Raw genomic sequence first — 24,043 nt, 5'->3', positions numbered from 1 at the left:
TCGTATACGATGTAAGAAGCCACGCACGAACAATTTTGTGCATACAGTCATACTTGTGGACAACATAAACACTTATTCCAAAGAGCGAGTGACAGAAAACAAAACACCAAGAAGACAAACCATGAACAATTAGCCAACCCAGTAATTAATTGAATAGAAGCCTAAAGTAAGAGTGATAAAGTATGTGAGTAATATAGACAAGTAGATTGATGAAGTAAGTGCGAAATCTTATGTAACTAAATAATAACTTTAAAGAACATAAGGCGCTTTTCATGGAACAAAAGGGAATCAATGTAAAGTACATAATCTCAGTGTCGCAAACAGACATTAATATAAAAATCTGTTAATGTGTCAAACCTTTTCTTACAAATTATTTTGATTTTAGTTTGTTAAAAATTTAGGTGTAGTTAGATGTTTTAGACGTAGTTAGATGTTTTTGAAGTCAAATACCTATCGTACCAATATAGCGTCAGGTGGAAGTATAAACTAGCATTAGAAATAGCAAACATGTACCACGTTAAGTAATAAAACAATTATTAAAGCCGAAATTAGATTAGTTAAAACCAGGTAGAAGTATTAGCATATCAGGTGAAGGAATAAAAATATAATCATGTCATTATAGCGTCAGGTGGAAGTATAGTCGAGCATTAAAAGGACAATATGTACCATTTTCAGTGATAGGATAATCGTATCAGGTGAAGGTAAACTTAGTGTCAGGTGGAGGAATCAATAATTACCATGTAATCATATAACCTAGTGTGTTAGTGAATAGAAACTCTTTGGCCCTTTCGCCAAATAGAGTAAGTAGGTGATGGACTTTAAAGTAATATTGATATATATATATATATATAATCTAATAAAGCAATCGGGAATTTGTAAAAAAAAAATAGAATAAATTTCATAAAGGCAGAGCTAATTCAAGTAATGAGTACCAAAATAAATTCCTCAAAAAATTTTGAAACTGTAGAGAGAGCATAACACAACGATGAGGACATCGTTAAAAACGGGAAGGATGATATGTAATAGAATCTATTTCCAAGACCCCGAAATTTTCGTAGTAAAAATGCCCAGAACATAAACCCAAACAATTTAAGTAACACTTAATTATCAAGTTTAAAAAGCAGCGAAACATTGTATTACAACTGTAACTATGAAAAAAAAAATCGTTCCCACGAAAAAATGTAACAGCAATAAATATGCAGAATAACCAATTTCACTTGACATGCAACCAACCATGTGATCTAAATTTTGAGATGGAAATTCCAAACGATCGACAGATGGTCTCTTAAGATAAGAAATAAAACAAAATGTTTCACTCTAATCACAAGGTATAAACCTTAAAAATATTTTCTTTAGATACAATACAAGAATGTGCAGCTGGCTTTAATTATAGAGTACAAACTTTGTTCAGCTAAGAAAAATTCCAACCGTAAAAAAGTAAAATTAAATATTCCGCTATAATTATAAGGTAAAGCGTTGAAAAAACATTTTCTTGAAATACAATGTAAGACTATGTGGCTTGCTTTAATTATAGAGTACAAACTTTGTTCAGCTAAGAAAAATTCCAAAGTGACATCTGAAAAGTCATAAACTTTAATTAAACCCAAGTAGCCCATTGGTGCAAGCCCGTCCAATAGTAATGTAGGACAACTAGTGCAGCCAACAGGGACTGAAAAAATATACTTTTAGCAACGCCTAAACGTAACCTCTGGCGATATTAGGAAGAGTAGATAGTTAGGACTTTACTATTTTTGCGCCAGTCTTACAACAGTCTTTTGGGCAGTCTTAGTTCGAGTCTCCTATGAGTTTTTGATCAGTCTTTTTGCAGTCTTTTGGCAGCCTTAGTTTGAGTTGAGTTTGAGTCTTACGCCAATCTTCTAGCAATTTTTTTGACTTTGTTGCAATGAACTTTTTACCAGTGTACAAACTTTGAATCATTTCGTACAATTTGTTAATAAACCTGTGTTGCTAATTGTTGATACAATGAAGAACTCTGCGACTATTATGTAAGTAACAATAAATGTATTATCATTTTATTTTATTCTCTTGTGTTAATATTTCTCAAGCTCGTTAGTCCTTGTGGCTCCATTCGCTCCCAAGGGACATTGCAACTGCATAGTATGATTTCGCCTCAGCATGGCCATTAGTACAAGCTCCCCAATTGAACTATTAATGTAAGCTCTCAATTCTAGAATTTTCGCCTCCACTCAGGTAAGCCACTCGCGGACCGCCTGCCAAGAGTTTAGTTTTTGAAACCTCCCCATTAAGAAGCGGCATTTATCATTTCAACAAAAGAAAACCCCCCATTAGAATTGGCTTTAACTAACCAAGCCTTGCGATTGAACTTTTAAAAGAAAACCCCCCCATTAGACAACTCTTGTATTTCAATGGAAAAGATTCACAATGAACTTTGAAACATCATGAGAATGTAACAGTGACATTGTAAACCACGAGAAAACACAACTGAAATCATCCAACTCTTGCATTTCAACGAAAAATATCTAAAATGAACTTTGAAACGTCAAGAGAATGTACCAGTGACAAGGTAAACCACAACAAAACACTACTGAAATATTCCAATTCCTATATTTCAACAAAAAAAATCAAAACTGAACTTTGAAACATCAAGAGAATGTAACAGTGACATGGTAAACCACTAGACAACACTACTGAAACGTTCCAACTCTTGCATTTCAATGAAAGAAATCCAAAATGAACTTTGAAAAATCAAGAGAATGTAACTGTGACAAGGTAAACCATGACAAAACAGTACTGAAATATTCCAACTCTTACCTTTCAACAAAAAAAAACTAAAATGAACTGTGAAACATCAAGAGAATGTAACAGTGAGAAGGTAAACCATGACAAAACACTACTGAAATATTCCAACTCTTGCATTTCAACGAAAAAAAAATCCTAAATGAACTTTGAGACATCAAGAGAATGTAACAGTGTCAAGGTAAATCACCACAAAACACTACTGAAATATTCCAACTCTTGCATTTCAACGAAAGAAATCTAAAATCAAGTCTGAAAAATAAAGAAAATGTAACAGTGACATGGTAAACCACGACAAAAACTACTGAAATAATCCAACTCTTACATTTCAACGAAAAAAATTCAAAAGGAACCTTGAAACATCATGAGAATTTAACAGTGACAAGCTAAGGCACTATGATACACTATTTAAATAATATAACTCAAACATTTCAGCAAAAAAAAATCTAAAATTAACTTTGAAACATCAATAGAATGTAATAGTGACAAGTGAAACCACGACGAAAAACTACTGAAATAATCTAACTCTTGAATTTCAATGAAAAATATCAAAAATTAACTTTGAAACATCAAGAGAATGTAACAGTAACAAGGTAAACCACAATAAACACTACTTAAATATTCCAACTCTTGCATTTCAACGAAAAAAAAAATCTAAAATTAACTTTGAAACATCAAGAGAATGTAACAGTGACAATGTAAACCACAACAAACACTACTGAAATATTACAACTCTTACATTTCAACGAAAGAAATCCAAAATGAACTTCGAAAAATCAATAGAATGTAATAGTGACAAGGTAAACCACGACAAAAAACTATTGAAATATTCCAACTTTTACATTTCAACGAAAAAAATCTTAAACGAACTTTGAAACGTCAATAGAATGTAACAGTGACAAGGTAAACCACGACAAAACACTACTGAAATGTTCCAACTCTTGCATTTCAACGAAAGAAATCTAAAATGAACTCTGAAAAATCAAGAAAATGTAACAGTGACATGGTAAACCACGAGAAAACACACCTGAAATAATCTAACTCTTACATTTCAATGAAAAAAATCTAAAATGAACCTTGAAACATCAAGAGATTGTAACAGTGACTAGATAAACCATAACAAACACTACTGAAATAATCTAACTCTTCTATTTCAACGAAAAAAAAATCAAAAATGAACTTTGAAACATCAAGAAAATGTAACAGTGACTAGATAAACCACAATAAACACTAGTGAAATATTCCAACTCTTACATTTCAACGAATGAAAAATCTAAAATGAATTTTGAAACATCAAGAGAATGTAACTGTGACAAGGTAAACCACAACAAACACTACTGAAATAATCCAACTCTTGCACTTCAACGAAAAGGATCCAAAATGAACTTTAAAACATCAAGAGAATTTAAAACTTACAATGTAAACCACTACAAAACACTACTGAAATAATCCAACTCTTGCATTTCAACAAAAAAAATCTAAAATGAACTTTGAAACAGCAAGAGAATGTAACAGTGACAAGGTAAACCATGAGAAAACACTACTGAAATAATTCAACTCTTGTATTTCAACGAAAGAAATCCAAAATGAACTTTGAAAAAACAAAAGAATGTAATAGTGACAAGGTAAACCACGACAAAACATTATTGAAATATTCCATCTATTACATTTCAAGGAAAGAAAAATCTAAAATGAACTTTGAAACATCAAGAGAATGTAACAGTGACAAGTAAACCACGACAAAACACTACTGAAACAATCTTACTCTTGCATTTCAACAAAAAATCCAAAATGAACTTTGAAACATCAAGAGAATGTAACAGTGACATGGTAAACCATGATAAAACACTACTGAAATATTCCAACTCTTGCATTTCAATGGAAAAGATTCACAATGAACTTTGGAACATCATGAGAAAGTAGCAGTGACAAGGTAAACCACGAGTAAACACTACTGATATAATCCAACACTTGCATTTCAACAAAAAATATCTAAAATGAACTTTGAAACATCAAGAGAATGTAACAGTGACGATGTAAATCACGACAAAACATTAATGAAATATTCCAACTCCTACATTTCAACGAAAGAAATCTAAAATGAACTCTGAAACATCAAGAGAATGTACTAGTGACAAGGCAAAACACACCAACGGAGACAGGGGGGAGGTCGTGGGGCTCTTTGGGACCCGGGGCCCTTTGGGGGTCCGGTGGGCATTTGGGGCCTCGGGAGGCCTTTGGGGGCCCGGGGGGCCCTTTGGTGTTGGGGTAGGGGACCTCACAACACTATTCAAATAGAACTTGTGTATTATAATGACCACAGAGTTTCACCCCAAATCATCTTCTAAAATGTCTCAAACTGTCACCTACATCATCTTCTAAAATGTTTCAAACGGTTTCGCCCAAATAATCCCCTAAAATGTCTCAAACTGTTTCGCCTAAATCATCTTCTAAAATGTCTCAAATGGTTTCTCCCAAATCATCGTCTAAACTGTCTCAAACGGTTTCGCCCAAATAATCCCTAAACGTAATTTCTGCGTGTTCCTTTTGTTTCGGCATCCCTGCGCTGTCACATTTGAAACTCCTAGGAAACCATTCCCTGCGTTAATTTCTTCATCTCATAGGGGTTCTTAGCTACACTTAAGGTTTCGATAGAATATTAATTTATCGATAAGTCTAATGACCTGAGAAGCCATATTTAAAAAATAGAACATTAATTTATCTCTGTCACTAAAGACCATTTATCCCTCAGACCTAAAGATCAAAGAAGCCATATTGTTTCTAAATTCCCCTTCGTTGATCAATAATTCACCGTCAGATTATGTAATCAATTTCCCAGAAATCTACTTCCCATCTTGTCCTAGTCGATTATGCAATCAATTTCTCAGAAATCTGTCCCCCTTCGTGGATCAATAATCCTTGAATAAATTTTGTACTGTCAGCGTTAGACTCGATTATAGATGGCAGCACAGGGTTCCCGTGGGAGTTGAAAGGGCTTCCCTACTAGTCCACTAGCACCTAGCTTTTCCACTTGGGACACGGCATCAATAGTACCATTTTTAGTGCCATTTGGCAGTTGAAGTTGATGGAATGCGTAAATAAAACGTAGATATGAGCAATAGCTTTAATATGAGTTATTAAACATCTGTCTACGATGTTTTTGTAGCCCGCCAGCCCCACCCCTTGAGAAATGGCACATAATATGCCATATGGAACTTGCAGATGGTAGAATTTATAAAAATCAAGTAGATGTGAGAAAAAGCTTTCTAATGAGCCATTAAACATCTCTCTATGATGTTCTGGTAAACCGCTAGCCCTGGAAAAAAAGGAAAAAAAGGATACAGATCGGTGTTACCCATAGAAAAAAGTGATTTTTTTTTGTTTTTCAAAGGTTGGTGACTGTAATTTTCCTGAATAAGGTTTTTCACTCTGCTGATTCCAATGGTACATTTTTATTTTGATCTGACGCCATTTTCGAGGGGTTTCAGGCTTTTTTTCGAAATAACATTAAATTTCTTTTCCCAATAAACTTTTATTTTTAATACGAACTGAAACGATAGTTACCATTCCTGAATCGATGTTAGATGGAAATTTATTTTAACTATGCAGTTTTTTTTCTAAACGTGTTTTTTAACTTTTGGTTACTATGGGCCGTGGTTTGCTCTTTACTAGGTTGCAGCTGCCGCTGCAACCCTGATAACACCGCTGCGGTTAAAGTAGGAAGTGAGGTTAGCAGTTGGTTTTGTATTAAATCAGGAGTTAGGCAGGGTTGTGTTCTATCCCCCTTTATATCGATCATTTTGATGGACTTTGTCTTAAGGAGCACATGAAAGGCAATGGGAGACCGCGGAACCAAATGGGGAGGAAGAAGTCTCCTGGACTTAGATTATGCTGACGATTTAAGCATCCTAGATGAAAGTGTGAGCAAATTGAATTAACTTTTAGAGGTTTTGCGAGTTCAGGGTGCTAGAATAAGTTTGAAAATTAATGTTAAAAAGACTAAGTCACTAAGGTTAGGAATAAGTGAAGATGAAAAGGTGAAGTTGGGTAATGAAAATATTGATCAGGTGGACAGCTTCACTTACCTTTTTAGTATTATTGGTAAAGATGGTGGGAGCAGTGAACATGTCAAAAGTAAAAAAGCGAAGGCTCAGGGTGTTTTTTCACGGTTAAAAAAGTATGGAAGAGCAGGAAGGTAAATCTGCCAACAAATATTAGAGAATAGGAAACTATAGTGAAGACAGTGGTCAAATATGGCTCGGAAGCATGGGTGCACCAAAAAGTGAATGACTATTTGTTAGATGTTTTCAAGATAAATTGTTTAAGGATTGTTCTGGGTACCCGGCTGACTGACCGTATTTCAAACCATTGGCTATACGAAAAATGGGGTTTAATACCGCTCTCTAGGGCTAAGATGAAAGAAAGGTTGAGGTGACTAGGGCACGTTGTGCGGATGAAGGATGACAGATTGCCAAAGATTGTCCTTTTCGGCCAACCGTCTTGGACTAAACGGAAGGCAGGTCGTCTTCGTCTGGGGTGGGAGGACGTCATAAAGAAAGATTTAAAGGAAATGGGAACTTCCTAGGAGGATGTAAAAATGGAGGCTTTGAATTGATTGGGATAGAGGAGGAGCGTGCTTAGCTGTGTTGGCCTTAGACGGCTTGGTGCTGCGGTGAGTTGTTAGTAGTAGTAGCAGTAGGTATTGCATTGAAAACAAACATAAATTATATATGAAAAATACTTTCTCTTATATTGCAAACATGAAGGGCTTAAAATTCACTTGAGCACAGGTGTTGAGAAAGTAATTAAATAATTTCTTTATTCTATTAAGTTTTGATATGAAATATGTTTGATAAATGCTATTTTTATAATTATATAGTGTGAAGGCATTTCTCTAGGCATCGTGCCAATTTATACTAATCTTACTTAAGTTTGCCTGAATCTTTTCTGTATTGATTCTGCTTAACTAGTAGTAAGCTATAACCATATATAGATTGCATAGACGGCACATATGCTCATATAGGCATATATGGGCACATAAATAGGCACATAGACTTATAGGTTGGAACCTTTGGGTATAGGCATATATAGGCACATATAGCCACATAGACGTAGAGGGTTGCAACCTTTTGGTATAGGCACATATAGGAATATATATAGGCACATATAGAGGGACATATGGGCACATATATAGGCACATAGATATACAGGTTGGAACCTATGGGTATAATCTGTGTTTACTGAGGATTTTTAAATTTCATATGGGTTTCCTGTTGTCTGTCCTAATAATATAATGTTATTTTCTAGCTTTATATTACGCATTAACTGGTGAAGGAGAAAGAATTGATATAGGATGGTTTTTGTCAGAAGTATCCCCATGTATGTGGTCTGCAGTAGGTGTGGCATTGTCAGTTTTTGTGTCTGTAATTGGAGCTGCATTGTAAGTCTCTCTCTCTCTCTCTCTCTCTCTCTCTCTCTCTCTCTCTCTCTCTCTCTCTCTCTCTCTCTCTCTCTCTCTCTCTCTCTCTCTCTCTCTCTCTCTCTCTCTCTCTCTCTCTCTCTCTCTCTCTCTCTCTCTCTCTCTCTCTCTCTCTCTCTCTCTCTCTCTCTCTCTCTCTCTCTCTCTCTCTCTCTCTCTCTCTCTCTCTCTCTCTCTCTCTCTCTCTCTCTCTCTCTCTCTCTCTCTCTCTCTCTCTCTCTCCCCTCTCCCCAATCCCTCTCTTTCTCTCTCTCTGTCACTCTTATTCATCTCAGTATTCTATAGTCTGATAGTTTTTCAACTTGAAAACATTACCTGTCCAATTTAGTATGTATTTTGGTCACTTCAATTTAAAGAAATTGGCAATTGTCACTTTGTTTTGAACACATCTTATATTCACTTGTTGTTGTTTTTCGGGGAGAGGGGGGGGTGATGGAAGGTAGGGATTTAAACATTACTTTAGGGTTGCAAAGAGCACATCGGAGTCTGATTTGGTTATTGTCTCTTTTTTTTTGCTGTGTAAATTGGATTTCTAAAAACCTTTGTTAGTTTTTTTTGTGTTTTCTGATTTTTTTTTAAGGATAATTTTGAATTCACATGCAGGACACATCGTAAAATCGAATGCCGACAAATTCATTCCCCATACGGTACGTCAAATAAAAATCACCTTAAAATATATATATATATATATGTAGAGTTTGCATAGAAATCTGTATCACTGACAGTACTGCAAACCCTGAGGGATGACATAATTAATAACTACCTTAGCGACTATAATTAGATGGTTTAGACAAGAAGATAGTTGGCTTAATTCCACAGAGGAATAGCTATCTCTTTCAATTCCATAGTTACTAAGAATTAATATTAAATCTGTGTTTCCTATTGTAGGACCTTACTACTGCATTCTGAAATTCTAATGGGCAGTCTTATTTGCTGGAAAAAAGGACTACGTTTGTGTCCATTCCTTCCTAAATCTCCGATATCTTTAGAAATGTAACAACCAATAACAGGTAAAACAATCGAGTATTTACAAAACAGTGAAATGTGTTCAAATCTTTAATGAATATTTCAGCTTTATATCCAAGAGCTGTGCTCAGCAAAACACTTAAATAAATAAAATAAGACTCACAATAAGATGTGATCTTTAAAACTGAAATTGAAATAGCCCCAGAATTATTACTTCAGCAAAGTTGAACCAGGACTGATAGATAGGACAACACAAAACAAGGCAATTCACTCGTAGAAACAAATTAACAACATTTTTAAATTGGATTTTTGCTTTTTTAGCAGCTAACCTAAAGATCTTTTCATGAAAGGTTCGTTGGCATCGGCGATTGGTTTTTTAATATAATTTGTCGGATCGTTTTTAATTAAAGTTGTGTATTAAGGATTGAGTGAGTACCCCCCAAATCCCTATTTAAAGATATACTGTTATTTATCTTGAGCTTAATTTCTATTGCCTCACAAACAACTTATTTAATATCCCAGTCATTGCCAATGAGGGAGGAGTTCTCAAAAAGCATTGTATGGCTGGGGTTATCAAAAACATGGCTGCTTAGAGCAGAATCCAATGAATTATGAAGACTATTAGAATTTAAAGCCTTGGTTATATCATCTTTATGTTGTTGCAAATGTTTTCTAAATTTTGAAGGGCTCTACCCACATAATAATTGCTAGTCACATGGTACTTGATAAAACCCTCTTTGGCCAGTAACTGGGAATTTATCTTTACCAGAGTTTATAAAATTTGTGACTTTAAAATTACTAGTTAAGACTACATACATACTATTTTTTGTGCAAAGTTTTTTTAAGATTCGTAGTAATTTTCGGAATGTATGGAAGGTAGATTATATTTGAGGGTTTATTAGGAACTTCACATGATAAAAGGTCTTTGATTTTAAGAGTGGCATTTTAGTCTATGGCTAAATTCACTATTAATAGGATGGATAAGATAACTGATTCCCAAAAGTATGTCTCTGATAAAACTTAATTCTGTTGTGGTATAAGATTTGGATTAAATGTTTAGGACACGATCCACAAAAGAATTTACAACACCCCTCTTAACATATGGGGGGGGGGATTAGACTTAAAATGAAGATTTCTGTAAATAGTAAATCTAAGTTATCAATGATGTGAATAATTAACACATCTAGAAACAGTATTTTATTTGCATTTTCAATTTCTAGAGTAAACTTAAATTTCTATCATATTTATTAAGGTGATCTAAAAAATAACCTTGGTTCGTCTTCTCCATAATTCGAAAGTAATATTGCATCATCCATGTAACACCCCCAATAGATGTGTTTAAAAAAATATGAATCTAAAGCTCAATTTCTAAGGTGTTGTACATAGATATTTGCCAGTAAACCTGATAGAGGTCCACAACAGGCAGATCTTTTACTCGCTGGTAAAAAGAATCAGGGAAATGGAAACACATTGAATACTTGTTACAAAGTTTAACCAAGGACAATAAAACATCATAATCTATCCCTGTTGTCAAATCTTTGATTAAGTTATAATTTCAGTTTTATCTTTTAGTAATTGCTGAAATATTGCGACGTCAATATTTGTATACATAGAAACAATGTCAAACCTACTTACTTTTGTATTTTTTTAAGTTTTTCTACTAAATCTATGGTGCTACTTATGTAGGAGTTTTGGGAATGGAGCAGAGGTTTAAAAGCGGTACATCGCCTTTCCCCAATATTGGAAGTGGGAGTTTCTGTTTTAAACATCTGTCTATGATCTTTTAGTGCCCCACTATTAGCAAAAAAGTAATTTTGATTACAACAATAAGGGTTTTATATAATTAATTAAGAAGATGCAATAACTACCAGAAGTTAAGACTTATCCTTTCTTCCTTTCAAAGGAAGAAATGATTTCTCTAAACATCCTTTCAAAGATAAACTGTTATGTGTTTTCCCCCTCATTCATCAACCATTGCCACAAAGTACTTCCCAATATAACGATCACCACAATGACAATGCACCTTATATTCTCCCCCTCCTGCCCCTCCTATTGGATTCTGATATAGCCCTAGGCTCCATACAATATTACCAAAATAAATATAATAATAATGTTCATCTTCTGCAATATGCACAAGTTATTATTAATCCGATTTCTATGTTTCCTTTCATTTTATACATATTTTTAATTCATTTTTGAATAATATGTTTGTCCAACTGTTTTGTATTTTTTATTTCATTATTCATTGTGGTGTAATGGAATTGATCAAGCTGAGAATACGAATACCTGTTCATGAACAGATGTGATATAATTCAAGCAATGAAAAACAACGGATAAGCACATAATTTACAGCTAAATCTGGCACCAATAAGGAGAGGGAATTGATCTCAACCTGGGCATGGCAATATCCCTCCCCGCTTCAGCCTTCTAGATTTCAAAAATGTATTTATTGGATATTTTCATTGAAAATGGCTTTTTTTGACATTTTTGTCAGCGAAATTAAAGAATCTAGAATCTACGAAATTAAAGAATCTAGGGGGTGGGCTAATTCTTTTAACCCGCCCCCTAGATTAAAAAAACACAGTTCTCCCCCTTAATTACCGTAAATTAACGCGACGGGGGGGGGGTTGATGGGGTTACATTCAGGGCATCGTTTTAGAGGGTGCAAGGGAAGGAGGGCAGTTGCCCCCCAATTATGTGGAGAAAAAAAAATTATATATCCCAGACCCCTTGACTATCCGGATATGGACCCCTCTTGCCCTCCTCCCGATGAAAATGCTAGAGATTCGCCCCTGGTTACATTATCACCATACGGACAATTATATTTGGATATGGTGGTCATTTAAGGATTGAATGGTACTGCTCTTTTCTTATTATAGTTTTTATTTCAGGAGAGTCCAGGGAATACTGTTACCAAAAACAGCCCCTATTCAGCGTTTATTTTATTGAGAGGGTGTCCTGAAATTTAGGTCAAGTCGCGGACAGGGTCGTATCCATGATTTTTTTTGGGAGGGGGGTTTCACAAAAGATTTTTTCGGGGGGGGGAGGGGAGGGGGTACAAAAAAAAACATCAAAAACGCATGCAAAAATTTTTTCATATTTTCTTTTTTACGTTTTTACAAGTCGGACAAACATTTCGGGGGAGGAGAGTCAAACTGCCTACCCCCCAGATAAGACTTGGTTGTGGAAGAGGGGATAACCTAATTTGATTAAGGTTAATATGTTATTGCTAACTAGTTCAGGTTTTAAGAATTTTTTTTCAGTTTCTTTATTTCTTTTTTTGGTTAATTATTATAAAGGGTAGTTTGCAGTTAGAACTTAGATAATGACTTGTTCTGATAGTCCCCCTCCTACCCTAACTAACCACCCTAACGTACATAATTACTGTTTGTCTTAAGTTTAATGTTGCTCCTTACTTTCAGCTAAAAAAAATGTTTAATTTTTAATAATTTCCAAATCATGCTGGAAAAATCCCCCTCCGCTTCTGTGGAAAGTTTCTACCAGAAATTACTTCGCCACAAAAAATCCCTCTTGCAGAAACTTCCCCCGAAAGAAAAAAAAACACAGTTCTCCCCCCTAATTTCCGTGAATTAAAGCGCGAATTAAGAACTTTTTTAAGCTTCATTTCTTGTTTTGGTTAATTATAATAAAGGATAGTTTGCACTTAGAACGTAGAAAGGGACTTGTTCTGATAATCCCCCCTCCCTGCCCTATCCCCATAGCACTATGTTTAATCCATAAGATTAAAAGCAGCTTAATTGAATTGGGCTTCCAAAATCAGAAAACAACCCCTGCATATGTTTTCTGTTAAATGTACTGTCTATGGTTATCAGACGTGATAGATCGATTCTTTAAATTTGAGAACCGGAACCTTTTAAACATTTTCGTTCTGGTTTACTGGCTTCGAGTACATTGTATGCAGAAAATGTTCCTTCTAATTTTGTGATTTTAATGCCAAGAAACATTATGTGCACTGTTATGAGCATATTATGCGTGTGATGTAATTTAGCTTAAATAATTGGTCGTATCACCTTATTCACAGCTCTTTAGTTGGACATTGTTTTAAATATCTTATTGCACAGTGTTTCATTGCATCGTCATGATTTTTTTTATTGTACTTTGTTTGTGTATTAATTTTAGGGGATTGTTTTATGTCAAATTTTTTGCAAAGGTCTGTTATTTTATGTGTAATTTTATGAAAATGTCTTATATTGTGTCTAATGCTTGCTGAAAATTACAAATTGCAATATCTGCATTGCTTTGCCCAATTTTTCCTTAAACTTCAGAGAAACTAAGAAAAATATCTTGAAATACTAAAGTAAATTATTTTACATACTAATTAGTTTACATATTAATGTAAGTTCACCATCTCATTTGGTGCTGCTTACATAAAAATCCTAGAAGTACGTCCTAGAACTTAACCTGACAACTTGTTACAGGTAAAAACTATTTAATGGGGACTATTATTGTTGAACAACAAACAGATAATAATCTTCAGTTCTTTTCGCAAAAACTGCTCTTTTCCATGGAATATTGTTTTGATTTTGCGCACTGACGTGCTATATATTAATCTGACTATTGGTAGTTAACCATGTATTGGTAATAGCAGGCATACCTTGTATCTGTCAACTTTGGCGAGATGTAATTAAGGGATTCTGCAAGTGATTTTTCTTAACCTGCTTTGAACGGAGTAACCCAAATACATTTCTAATAAATTTAATTAAGCTAATGCAACGTACCAAAAACAAAATGACAGCATTTGCTTAGTAGCCACTCCAAGAATAAAAAACTTGTCCGAGAAGCTGTATAAAACACTTATTTTATAAAAACAAAATATCAATCCATGGTTGCCCCTCCCCCTCTAAAGAGCACCACAAACGATAAATCTAAAAAAAAATCGCCAAACATGATGTTATGATCATCTCTTTAGGGTTCTTCCCTATTTACCAATGCTTAGACAAAAAGCCTACTTATGAAAAATCACTTGTTTAATATCACTTAAATAAAGAAATATTGCATTTTTCATATTTTAATTTAGATGATTCCAACCTGATTCCCCATTTAAGCACAGATAAAGTCGACCACAAATAATCCCTATAGAAAATTAAATAACGTTTACATGAACCAAAAACCTCAGTTCCACCAAACTACCACAACATGTAAGGTGTGCTCTGTGTTGTAGCGTACCAATAAACTAATGCGTATAAAACTTATTTAGTTCAGAAGCTGGCAGAGTAAAGGTAATATACAGTAGCGAAATGTTTCTCCAAGCATGACACACATTTCATAGTGCATAATTAGGCAAGTTGACGGACCGTCAGAGCAATATATCAGCAGAAGTATATACGTCAGAGCCATAGTTTCAGTTGCTACTTGGTTTTCCATCGGAAACATTTGCCATTGCGCGTTCGCGAAGGCGGGGTCATGAAGCTTGTGTGGTTTTAGATCTGTGTCAAAAATTTCCAATGGAGAGTATAGGACTTTTCGCTACTGTATATTACCTTTACTGCGAGAAGCTGGAATTATTCTATGCTGAAACCTTGAGCTGTAGGACAACCAATAACCGAACAGCGTTCTTTTGCAGAACTCTAACGCTACTGAATACGTACATGTACTGAGCAAGTGCGCGTAAAGTGTACGATTGAAACTTACGTAGTAACAGTGTAAAGAAGGAGTTTTGAGGATTTTTTAATGAGCTGTTTTTGACTAGTTTAAAAAGTTAGTGGCTTGAATTAATTCAAGGGAAATAAGGGGGATCAAGCAAAGTTTTATATACCGATTTTAGGAAAACATTTTAGTAGTTATATTTATTTGCAACTTGTTTTTGTTTTAGGGGTATTTTCACTACTGGAGCTAGCATTATTGGTGGTGGTGTAAAAGCGCCTAGAATCAAGACAAAAAATTTAATATCTGCCATTTTTCGCGAAGCCGTTGCCATCTATGGTTTGATTATCGCTATTGTCCTCACGGGTGTTGTTGAGGTAAGCCCAATCTATGGAGAAGCAGAGGATTAAGGATTTTTACTAATTTAGGTTCTAAGAGAAGAGGATAATTTTTGTGAAGCAAAAGCGACCAAGTAACATGTGAGTTTACGCTCCATTTTTGCTAGATGGCTAGCCTTATGTACGAAAATCTTAACCATAGGGATAGAGGCCATTCCTCAACATAAGGTCTGAAGAGTGGCGCAAATTCACTGAAATTAGGAGGGGCCAGATTTATTCAAGGCTCCCACAGGATGCAAAAATTCTATAACGCATTTTGGAACTTCCATTATGCATGAAAAACACATAACGTATTTAGAATATAGACAAGTGGAAATGTAATTGATGATGATATATTCATTTGTTTAACAACAACAATCTAAAAACAAAAATCAATATGATCCACCCAAAACCAAACGGTTATCAGGGGATGAATCAGGTAAAAACACAGACATATAACATCATTTAAATTCACTATAATGAGAAAGAAAGAAAAAAAGGTAAAAGTAAAATAGTAATTCAAGCGTAAAGCAAACATAAATGAATATCAATAAATAAGTGGAACCTAAAAAGAACAGAAATTACAGCAAACAGGAGTAGTGCCATGTAAAGACCATAACTTTATTTACGTCTTGCTGAAAACATTTTTTTTTATATATATATCTTCGTCAAAACATAAAAAACAAAAGTGAATATTAACCAAGATTAATGAAAAGTTCTAATGGAATGCAAATTGACAGTTTAATAAATATTAATACCTATTCAAGGAAGTCTCAGCAATTTTTTTTGTCGTAACGTTATAAAAGAGAAAATGTTTAAGATTAATTTTCTTTCAATAAAGTGCAAACGACGTTCTGGTCTTAACAAGACATAAAAGGCGTTAGTCCTACTCCTGTAATTTCTGTTAGTTTTAAGTTTAACTTTATTATTTAGGTTCTTTTGGGCGAATATAAATGCCCAGTAGTTTTCTAGCCGTTCAGAGATGAAACTCGGCTTGTCTTAGACGTCACGAATCAGTCTAACAATTTTTTCCATAGCTTAGTTTCAAGTTTGTTCCCTGTATTGGGTTTTACGTGGCCTTGAAGCATATAAATATCATTTTGTAGCCTACTGGAGTGACGAAATTTAAGGTTTCGATTTTGCGCGTTTCCAATCTTTTGTTATTGTACTCTTCTTCTTCTATGTAGCGAAGTGTACGGACCTCCATGAATTTTTCTTTACCTCTGAAATGATTACAAAAATTCAGTCCAGTAACTTAGCTGAAAAAAATTGTGGATCCTAGCTGATCAGAAAAAAAAAGTTTTGGGTGAAACAATTTTTTTCTGAACACAAGGTTCCCCTTCACCCAATAGCTTACGCATATTAAGCTTCAAGTTCTTACTAAAAAATTGTTCTTTTGTTTTCGGACAAACCTATATTTAGGAGACGGAAATGGCTCTTATCCTTTCCTCCAACATAATATTTAATGCCTCTTGCCCTCCCCAAACACTCCCTAAAAGTTGTAGGTTGATCACCTAGTCATTCTTGACGTGTTACAGATACGCTATTTTGAAACTTAAGACGAATATACAGTCTTCTCATTTAGTGTACTAATTCTTGCTTACTTAATTGTGCTTTTTGCACGTTCAAGCCGCATCCAGACTCATCCTGGTGCCCAGCAGATGACGACATGTCTCCTTCCATAGGTTCCGCTCGAGGGTGGCAGGCTCCTCCATTTCCAGCTGCTGGTGATCTCAGCGACGGCCGTATTTTCGGAATCCCCCGATTGGCTCCAGATCAGACTTAACTGTTGCTAGCCACGTCTTTTAGACATTTGAGGCATTTTTTGCTTATGTTGTCATCTGGTCTGTGCATTGTGTGGCCAAATCATCTCAGTCTCTTATGCTTAACAATGTCAGAGACAAGTGGGAAATCCCCACATCTTCTCCTTACTTCTTCATTCGAGATTCTATCTGAGAGGCGGATACCCAGGATATAGCGCAGGCATTTGTGGTTGAATATATTCAAGCTCAACACCTCGGCTGCTTTAAGTGACCACGTTTCACATCCATAGAGGAGAACAGAGAGAACTATAGCTTCATACACTCGGAGCTGTGTGCGTACCGATATTTCGCTCCGCTTCCAGAGATAGTTCCGTAATTGAAGGAAGACACTCCAGGCTGACGATATGCGGCTCCGTGTTTCTTGTGAAGATTCGCCAGTCGGTTTTACCATTGACCTATGTTATTTATACAACTAGAAGTTCTCTATTTGATTTCCATCTAGTTCAAGGAGTGTTTCATTCGCACTATCTGATCGTATTGACTCTGTTTTTGGTACGCTTATTTGAAGACCAGTCGAGAGTTGCTTGAATGCCACGTCATTTATCATAGCCTGGGCTTCTGCAACGGACTCAGCAAGCATGTCCACATCGTCAGCATAGTCAAGATCTGTCACGAAGAAGGACGTTCTCACTGCAACGCCTTTATAATTGTCCAGGACCCTGAGGATCCAATCAATGATGAAATTGAACAAAGTTGGTGAAAGGACACAGCCTTGACGTACACCTTCCTCGATCAGGACCAGATCTGAAAGATTGCTCTTACCCGGGCCTTTGTTCCAGCATAGTATGCCTTGAGCAGATTGATGATCTTTTCAGGTACACTGTCCTCTCTCGTTGCCTCCCATATTGCATCACGATGGACCGAATCAAACGTGGTAATGAAGTCTATGAAGATTTGGATTGTTTCCTGCTGGTGTTTAAACCGGTGTTCAAGGATCTGTCGCTGGCTAAAAATCTGGTCACAGCAACCCATACCCGGCCTGAATCCTGCTTGGTTGGGTCGTGTTCGGCTGTTTCTGGTGTCTCTGAATCTATTTAAAAGTATGACTGCGAACAGCTTGGCAGCAATGGGGATAAGGGATATACCTCGGTAGTTTTTGTAGTCCATTCGGTCTCCGTTTTTGAAGATAGGGACAATTATTGAGGTCTTCCAGTCATCTGGGATGTATTCATTGTCCCAGCCTTCGGTTATAAAGCTATGAAGCTCATCCACCACCACCTCGAGGAGAGCTTTCAGTAACTTGGCAGGAATCCCATCTATTCCTCGGCTTTTATGGTTTTTCAGAACTTGGATCGCCTTAATTACTTCATCCCTGGAGGGTGGGTCCGTACATACATTTTCATAAGCCTGGTTGTGCAGGGGGTTTTGCGGTGTAGTAAGTGGTTGCTTTCGATTACGATTGTCTCCTGGTCTCAATAGCTCTTGGAAATGAACTCGCCATCTTTCTCTACGCTCCCCGCTGCTTTTAAGTATTTTCCCATCCTTCGCCTCAAGCGAGGGGATGGTAGTTTGCTTCTTCTTCCCAGTGCATTTTCCAAGTATCTGATAGAGTTTTCGTGTATCGTTCCGTGATGCGGCTCTTTCCATATCACTGGCAACATTAGACCAGTAGGCTTTTTTGTCAGCTCTTGCTGATTTGTGACATTCTTGTCGTAGCACTTTGTATGTGGAGGACTTCTTGTTGGGCATTTCTTTTTTCCTGGCAGAGAGCTTGAGTGTCTTTTCTGAGATCCATTTCTTGGTTTTACGCTTGAAAAACCCAAGTATGTTTGAGGCAACTTCATTGATGTGGTACTTGAATTTGCTCCATTTCTTCTCAATCTTTATCTTGGGGCACTGATCAGTCGGGATTGCCTCCTCGGTGTCATCTTGAAGGACAGCGAAGCGGTTTGAGCGTTCAAGGACAAATGCTCCTCGGTACTCATCTACTTTCAACTTCGACAAGTCTATTTTCTGGCTCGGCATAGTCGTCTTCCTTGAGTTAAGTCTGTACTTTAGCCTTGTCTTCAGCAAGAAGTGGTCAGATCCATTTTCCGAACCTGTCTCAGTACCTCTGTGCATTCTGAAGTTCACCACCAAGGATTTCCATTGTTGGGATGCAGGGGGATAATCTGTTTGGGCCGTTACTCTTCCACCATACAATTCCTATACATATATATGACGGGACTTGTGCCTAAGCCTGGTGTTAGCCACAATGATATTGTGCACCTGTCTCCGAGGCCGTGCTTGCCGATCGCATGTTTCGAGTTATTCAGCTTTCTGCTGAATAAGCGATTCTATTCTGAATAAGCGAATTCTGAATAAGCGAAGTTTATTCAGCGATTCTTGCATTGAAGTCGCCTCCAATTAGGAGGATATCTTTCCGGGGGATCTTAGCAATGACTGTCTGCAGGTCACTGTAAAACTGATCGTTTTGCTGTTGAGTGGCATCTCTTATTGGGGCGTAAACGCTAAGTACAGTCAGATTGTTCGTGCGACCTTTAATTCTTGCCCGTACGATTCTTTCAGACACAGGCTCATATTCGATTAGCCCAGTAACTGCTTTGGGGGACAGCAGGATACCTATTCCTGCTCGACCAGATCCATCTAATGGTCCCGAGTTATAAAAAGAGACCGCCTTCCCAGCCGAGGATTCAAGGGTCAAGATGTTATGTCCATTTAGTCTCGTCTCGAAAAAGCACAGAATATTAAGGTTATAAAGAAAAATTCATCCGCTAAAAAAGCTTGTGTCAATGAACATTTAATCAAGCACAGGTTCCAGCAGCCGATATTCAGGCCTTGTCTCCTTTATAAGACGGTAGCTAGCATACTTTTCGACGAGAGCGCCATTCTTGTCGCATCGCATAATACCGGGGATTCCGTAGCCAAACTTTTCAACATTATATTTGTCATCATCATTGAGTGTTTCTTGGGGATAAGGTACACAAACTTAAAAAGTACTTCAAACTAAAAAGCAACGAAAGTGATCCTGGATCTAAGGGGAACTGTCCTCCCCCATTGATTTATTAGAAACGAATTTTTTGAACACAAGAGGTGTGTGATAAAATGTAGTTTTTTTCATAATGCGTAGAGAATGGAAGGGCTTATTGATTTGTATTTTTTTTTTTTTTAGGAATAAGATTCTCATTTCAAATAATCCTTAAAAGTAATCTGTAAATAAAACATCTTCAAAAACCTGGTTATATTAGTCTTATTTAAAAATGCTTTCTCGAAAGCACTAAAAGTGTTTAAGTGCAAGGAGCGGTTAAGAGGGGGGCCTCGTGTGCAGGATTCTTTCTGTTAGTTTTAAGTTTAAACTTCGCTCTTTTGCTTCCTTTGAAAAAACTTAATGTGAATTACTCTAGGGACTAAGACTTTCTCAATTATGTAATGAGCAAAAATTATTGGGACTAGTGCAGTTTGAATTCATTATTTTTTTTATAACGTAACCTATGAATACAAATGCTTACTGAAAAAAACAAAAATTGGAGGAAAAACGTATCTAGGCCACTTTTTTGCAGCACATTCTGACCCAGATGGGTTATTTGTTCCAGTCTCTTGGGGAACTCTCTCGTATCCCTCCCCATTTGTTTGCATGTACTCTTGTTCATCCTTAACGGTGTAAATCCAGTATTTCCTTTTATTTGCCAATTAAAGGCAAATTTACTTCTTGTTTATTACTTTTTTATTATAATTTTAGACTTACACGGTTGGCGATGAAAACATTTTAGAAAGAAACATCTTCGCTGGCTATGTCATGTTTGGTGTGGGTCTCACCGTCGGGCTTGTGAATTTATTCTGTGGTATTGCTGTTGGTATAGTCGGGTCTGGTGCAGCACTTGCAGATGCAGCTGATGCTTCGCTTTTTGTTAAAATCCTGATTATTGGAATTTTTGGTAGTGCCATTGGGCTGTTTGGACTTATTGTTAGAATTCTGATGGTAAGCGGCTGACATTTTAAAAATTCGTATATTCTGCTTTAGTCTTTTTGTTTAAATTAGCTTCTCTTTGACCAGAGAAGTAGTTTTTGAAGATGGCTACTGGCCTTGAAAGGTCCTTAAATAATTACAAAGTGCGTGAAGAAATTTTGTAAACATAAATGGCGGAAAGTGATTACAAGATTTGACAGAGATTAAAAAAAAGTAAAAAAACAAAAAATAAAAACTACGCTTCTATCTTGAAATACAAGTAATTTTTTTCTGCTTACCCAAAAATTAACATTTTTAAGCCTGAAATGAAAGTGTAAGATGGACAGTTTTCAATTCAAACAATAGTAAGTAAAGAGTGATGCCAAAACTTAGAACAAACAGGAGCAATCTTATATACTAGGAGGCTATACTCCCCCAACCCACCGCTCCTAGCGCATATTTTTCCCTAGGTAGCATTGCCAGCCACGGGTAGCAATCCGTTGTTTTATTTTTCTGTATTTGCAACAGAAAAAGCGAAAAATGGCTTTTTACCCCCCCCCCCAAAAAAACAAACAAATAAAATCCTTATATTTCCCAATGACAAATATTTTATTGGAACAATAAGCAAATCGCTTAACTTACAGACCTTTCCCCAGAGACTATGACGGGTCATTTCATATTCAAGGGTATAGTTATTAGACCTTTTAACTATGCTGAATCAAATGACTATCTCAAAATTTTGATCCATGAAATTGGGGAAACACAGGGGGCTGTGAGGGGGGATAGTTGACCTCCAATCTTGTTGGTAACTTAAAGAGGGCACTAGAACTTTGATTTCCGATCAAATAAGCCCTCCCTCAATATCCTAGGATCACTCGTTCGATACGATCGCCCCTGGGGAAAACAAATAAACAAGCATCCGTGATCTTTCTTATGGCAAAAAATGCAATATTCCACATTTTTGTATGTAGGAGTTTGAAACCTCTGCATTAGTGTTCTCTAATATGCCGAATCTAATGCCGTGATTTTCATTAAGATTGCTTGACTTTTTGGGGGTGTTTCCTCTCTTTTCCCAAAATAATGCAAATTTTCTTAGGCTCGTGACTGTTAATGGGTAACAATTAACATAATGAACTTTACATATTTGGAATTAACATAAAAAGCCAATTCTTTTGATGAATTGATTTCTATTAAATTTCTTAGTTTTAGAGTTTGCGTTACTTTTGATCCACCACAGTTATCAAGAACTGTTTTATAGAAGGTGGAAGTTAACATAAGTCTCATAGAAATGGAACACGTCTCTGAAAGCATGGGCGCCCATATGGGGGGCTGGGGGGGCTCTTGCCCCCCCCTGGCGGAATGATCCTGCCTTATTTTCATATTTTTGTTCTGAGATTTCTATTATATAGCATTAAAAGTAGCAATAAGACGAAGTTTGCCCCCCCTGGCATTCAGCTTATGGGCGCCCATGTCTGAAAGAACTCTTTTCTGAAAATTAACATGTAAACTTCAGCCTGATAGGCTGAATAATTTTGAATATCAGCTTGATTGGCTGATAAACTCCAAATTTTGATAGGAGATCCTTTAGAGAAATACCATTCAAGAGAACCGCACCAGGTATTCGGTACTTTTTTTTTATTTAAAACAAATTTGGAAACACTTGGAAGGGGGTAAAGAGTCTAGCATTGAAAAGATTGAAGAGGTGTAGTTGCTTGCGCAGCTATGTTGACCTCAAGTGACTTAGTGCTACAGTTAACTGTTTATAGTTGCAGAAAGAGTGTATCAAAAAAAATTTGGGGGGGAGGGTTATTTTTTTTGGGGGGGGGGGGAGGGGATTACAAAAAAAAGTTTACAAAACGCATCAAAAATTTGCTTATATGTATTTTTTTTACTTTTTACGCGTCGGCCAAAATTTTTGGGAGGGAGGTTCAAACACGGTAACTCCCCCTCCCTCCTTCCTGGATACAGCCTTCAGTGTAGTAGTAGTTTTTGCGTTTTTTAGAATGCCTTCTTGCTCTTGTAGGATCATCAGGGTAAATATTGATCAGGGATTGGTTTCTGAGTCAGGATCTTCACATTAATCATTATGACACTGTCCGTCAATAGGTGTTCTGAGCAGGGCTTCCCCTATCCCCCAACTTTCAGGGTCTTCCCTGTTTTTTTTCGAAAGAAAATACCGAAATTTCCCGGAAAATTAACGGTTTGTATTTTGTATTAATATTCGTCTATTTACAACCGTTAATTTTCAGGGATATTTTGAACTAGGTTTTACTCGGGGAAATTTGGGTGAAAAATCAGAGGTAGTCAAAAGTAGTCGTCTTGAAGGTGTTGTTTCCTCATTTAAAAGATTATTTAATCATGTCATTTATTTCTGTGACTGTAAGAGATATGAAGATTTTGACTGAAGCGATCGATTCTACCAGGTTTGATTAAGTTTTATGCAAAGCTTGTTTCTATAGCGTTGGTATACGTTTCTTTTTTATGATAGTAGCCAACTTCCTCGTTATAAATGCGTAGAAGCGTGTTTTTTTTTCTTGCAGAGCGGTCTGTATCATTAATTTAATTTGGTGCAGGCATGCAAAAATGCTATAAATCATATTCTTTGTTATATCCGTCTTTTATTATTCTTATTATTATATGTATAAAATTTTATTTTTATCTTAGTTACCATTTTGTATTATTATTTATGAATTATCAACTATTATGTTAATTATGTTATTATAATTGATTATTATTTTTAGGCTGCTTCTAAAGGTCTCGAAGCCACTCATGACCATAGAACGCATCTTTGAGACTCCTATTCTAAAATGGCTTCTTTTTTTCTTTGCAGACCTTGAAAGCAAAGATGGGCGACAAAGTGTAGGCTCTAGCCTGACAAGATATGGTTGTTTTTCTCATTCCGTGCGTGTGTAATTGTTTTTCGAATATTAGTTGGATGTTTCGCAATTACATGCCAATGTTGATTAATTGTGGTTTAAAATGTTAATAACTCAGTGGAATTGATATTTTTGGGCAAAATACTATTGTTCCAAACAAAATATTTAAAGCAGATGATCGATAGTTATCAGACTTTTTTTAATTTTGTGATGTCGCGCAATAAATAAATAATAAAAAAAAATGTAATTTTCTT

General features: G+C 36.0%; 1 protein-coding gene across 1 annotated transcript in view; it reads left to right on the top strand.

The window, feature by feature from the left end:
* The window catches only part of LOC148953677 (V-type proton ATPase 21 kDa proteolipid subunit c''-like), a 33,036-nt gene extending 8,993 nt beyond the window's left edge, over positions 1 to 24,043 (top strand). Inside the window, exons 2-5 of the mRNA XM_089085783.1 lie at positions 8,086 to 8,218; positions 15,057 to 15,204; positions 20,707 to 20,946; positions 23,744 to 24,043. Of these exons, the coding sequence (XP_088941909.1) occupies positions 8,086 to 8,218; positions 15,057 to 15,204; positions 20,707 to 20,946; positions 23,744 to 23,776 (554 nt within the window). The 3' untranslated portion in view covers positions 23,777 to 24,043. The remainder of the gene's footprint in view (positions 1 to 8,085; positions 8,219 to 15,056; positions 15,205 to 20,706; positions 20,947 to 23,743) is intronic.

The sequence above is a fragment of the Artemia sp. Qi Xiang Cuo genome, chromosome 3 (genome assembly GCF_049724085.1).
Source record: "Artemia sp. Qi Xiang Cuo chromosome 3, ASM4972408v1, whole genome shotgun sequence".
In the NCBI taxonomy this organism is placed as follows: domain Eukaryota; kingdom Metazoa; phylum Arthropoda; class Branchiopoda; order Anostraca; family Artemiidae; genus Artemia; species Artemia sp. Qi Xiang Cuo.
The sequence above is the reverse complement of the archived record's forward strand: the minus strand, read 5'-3'. Positions and strand labels throughout refer to the sequence as shown.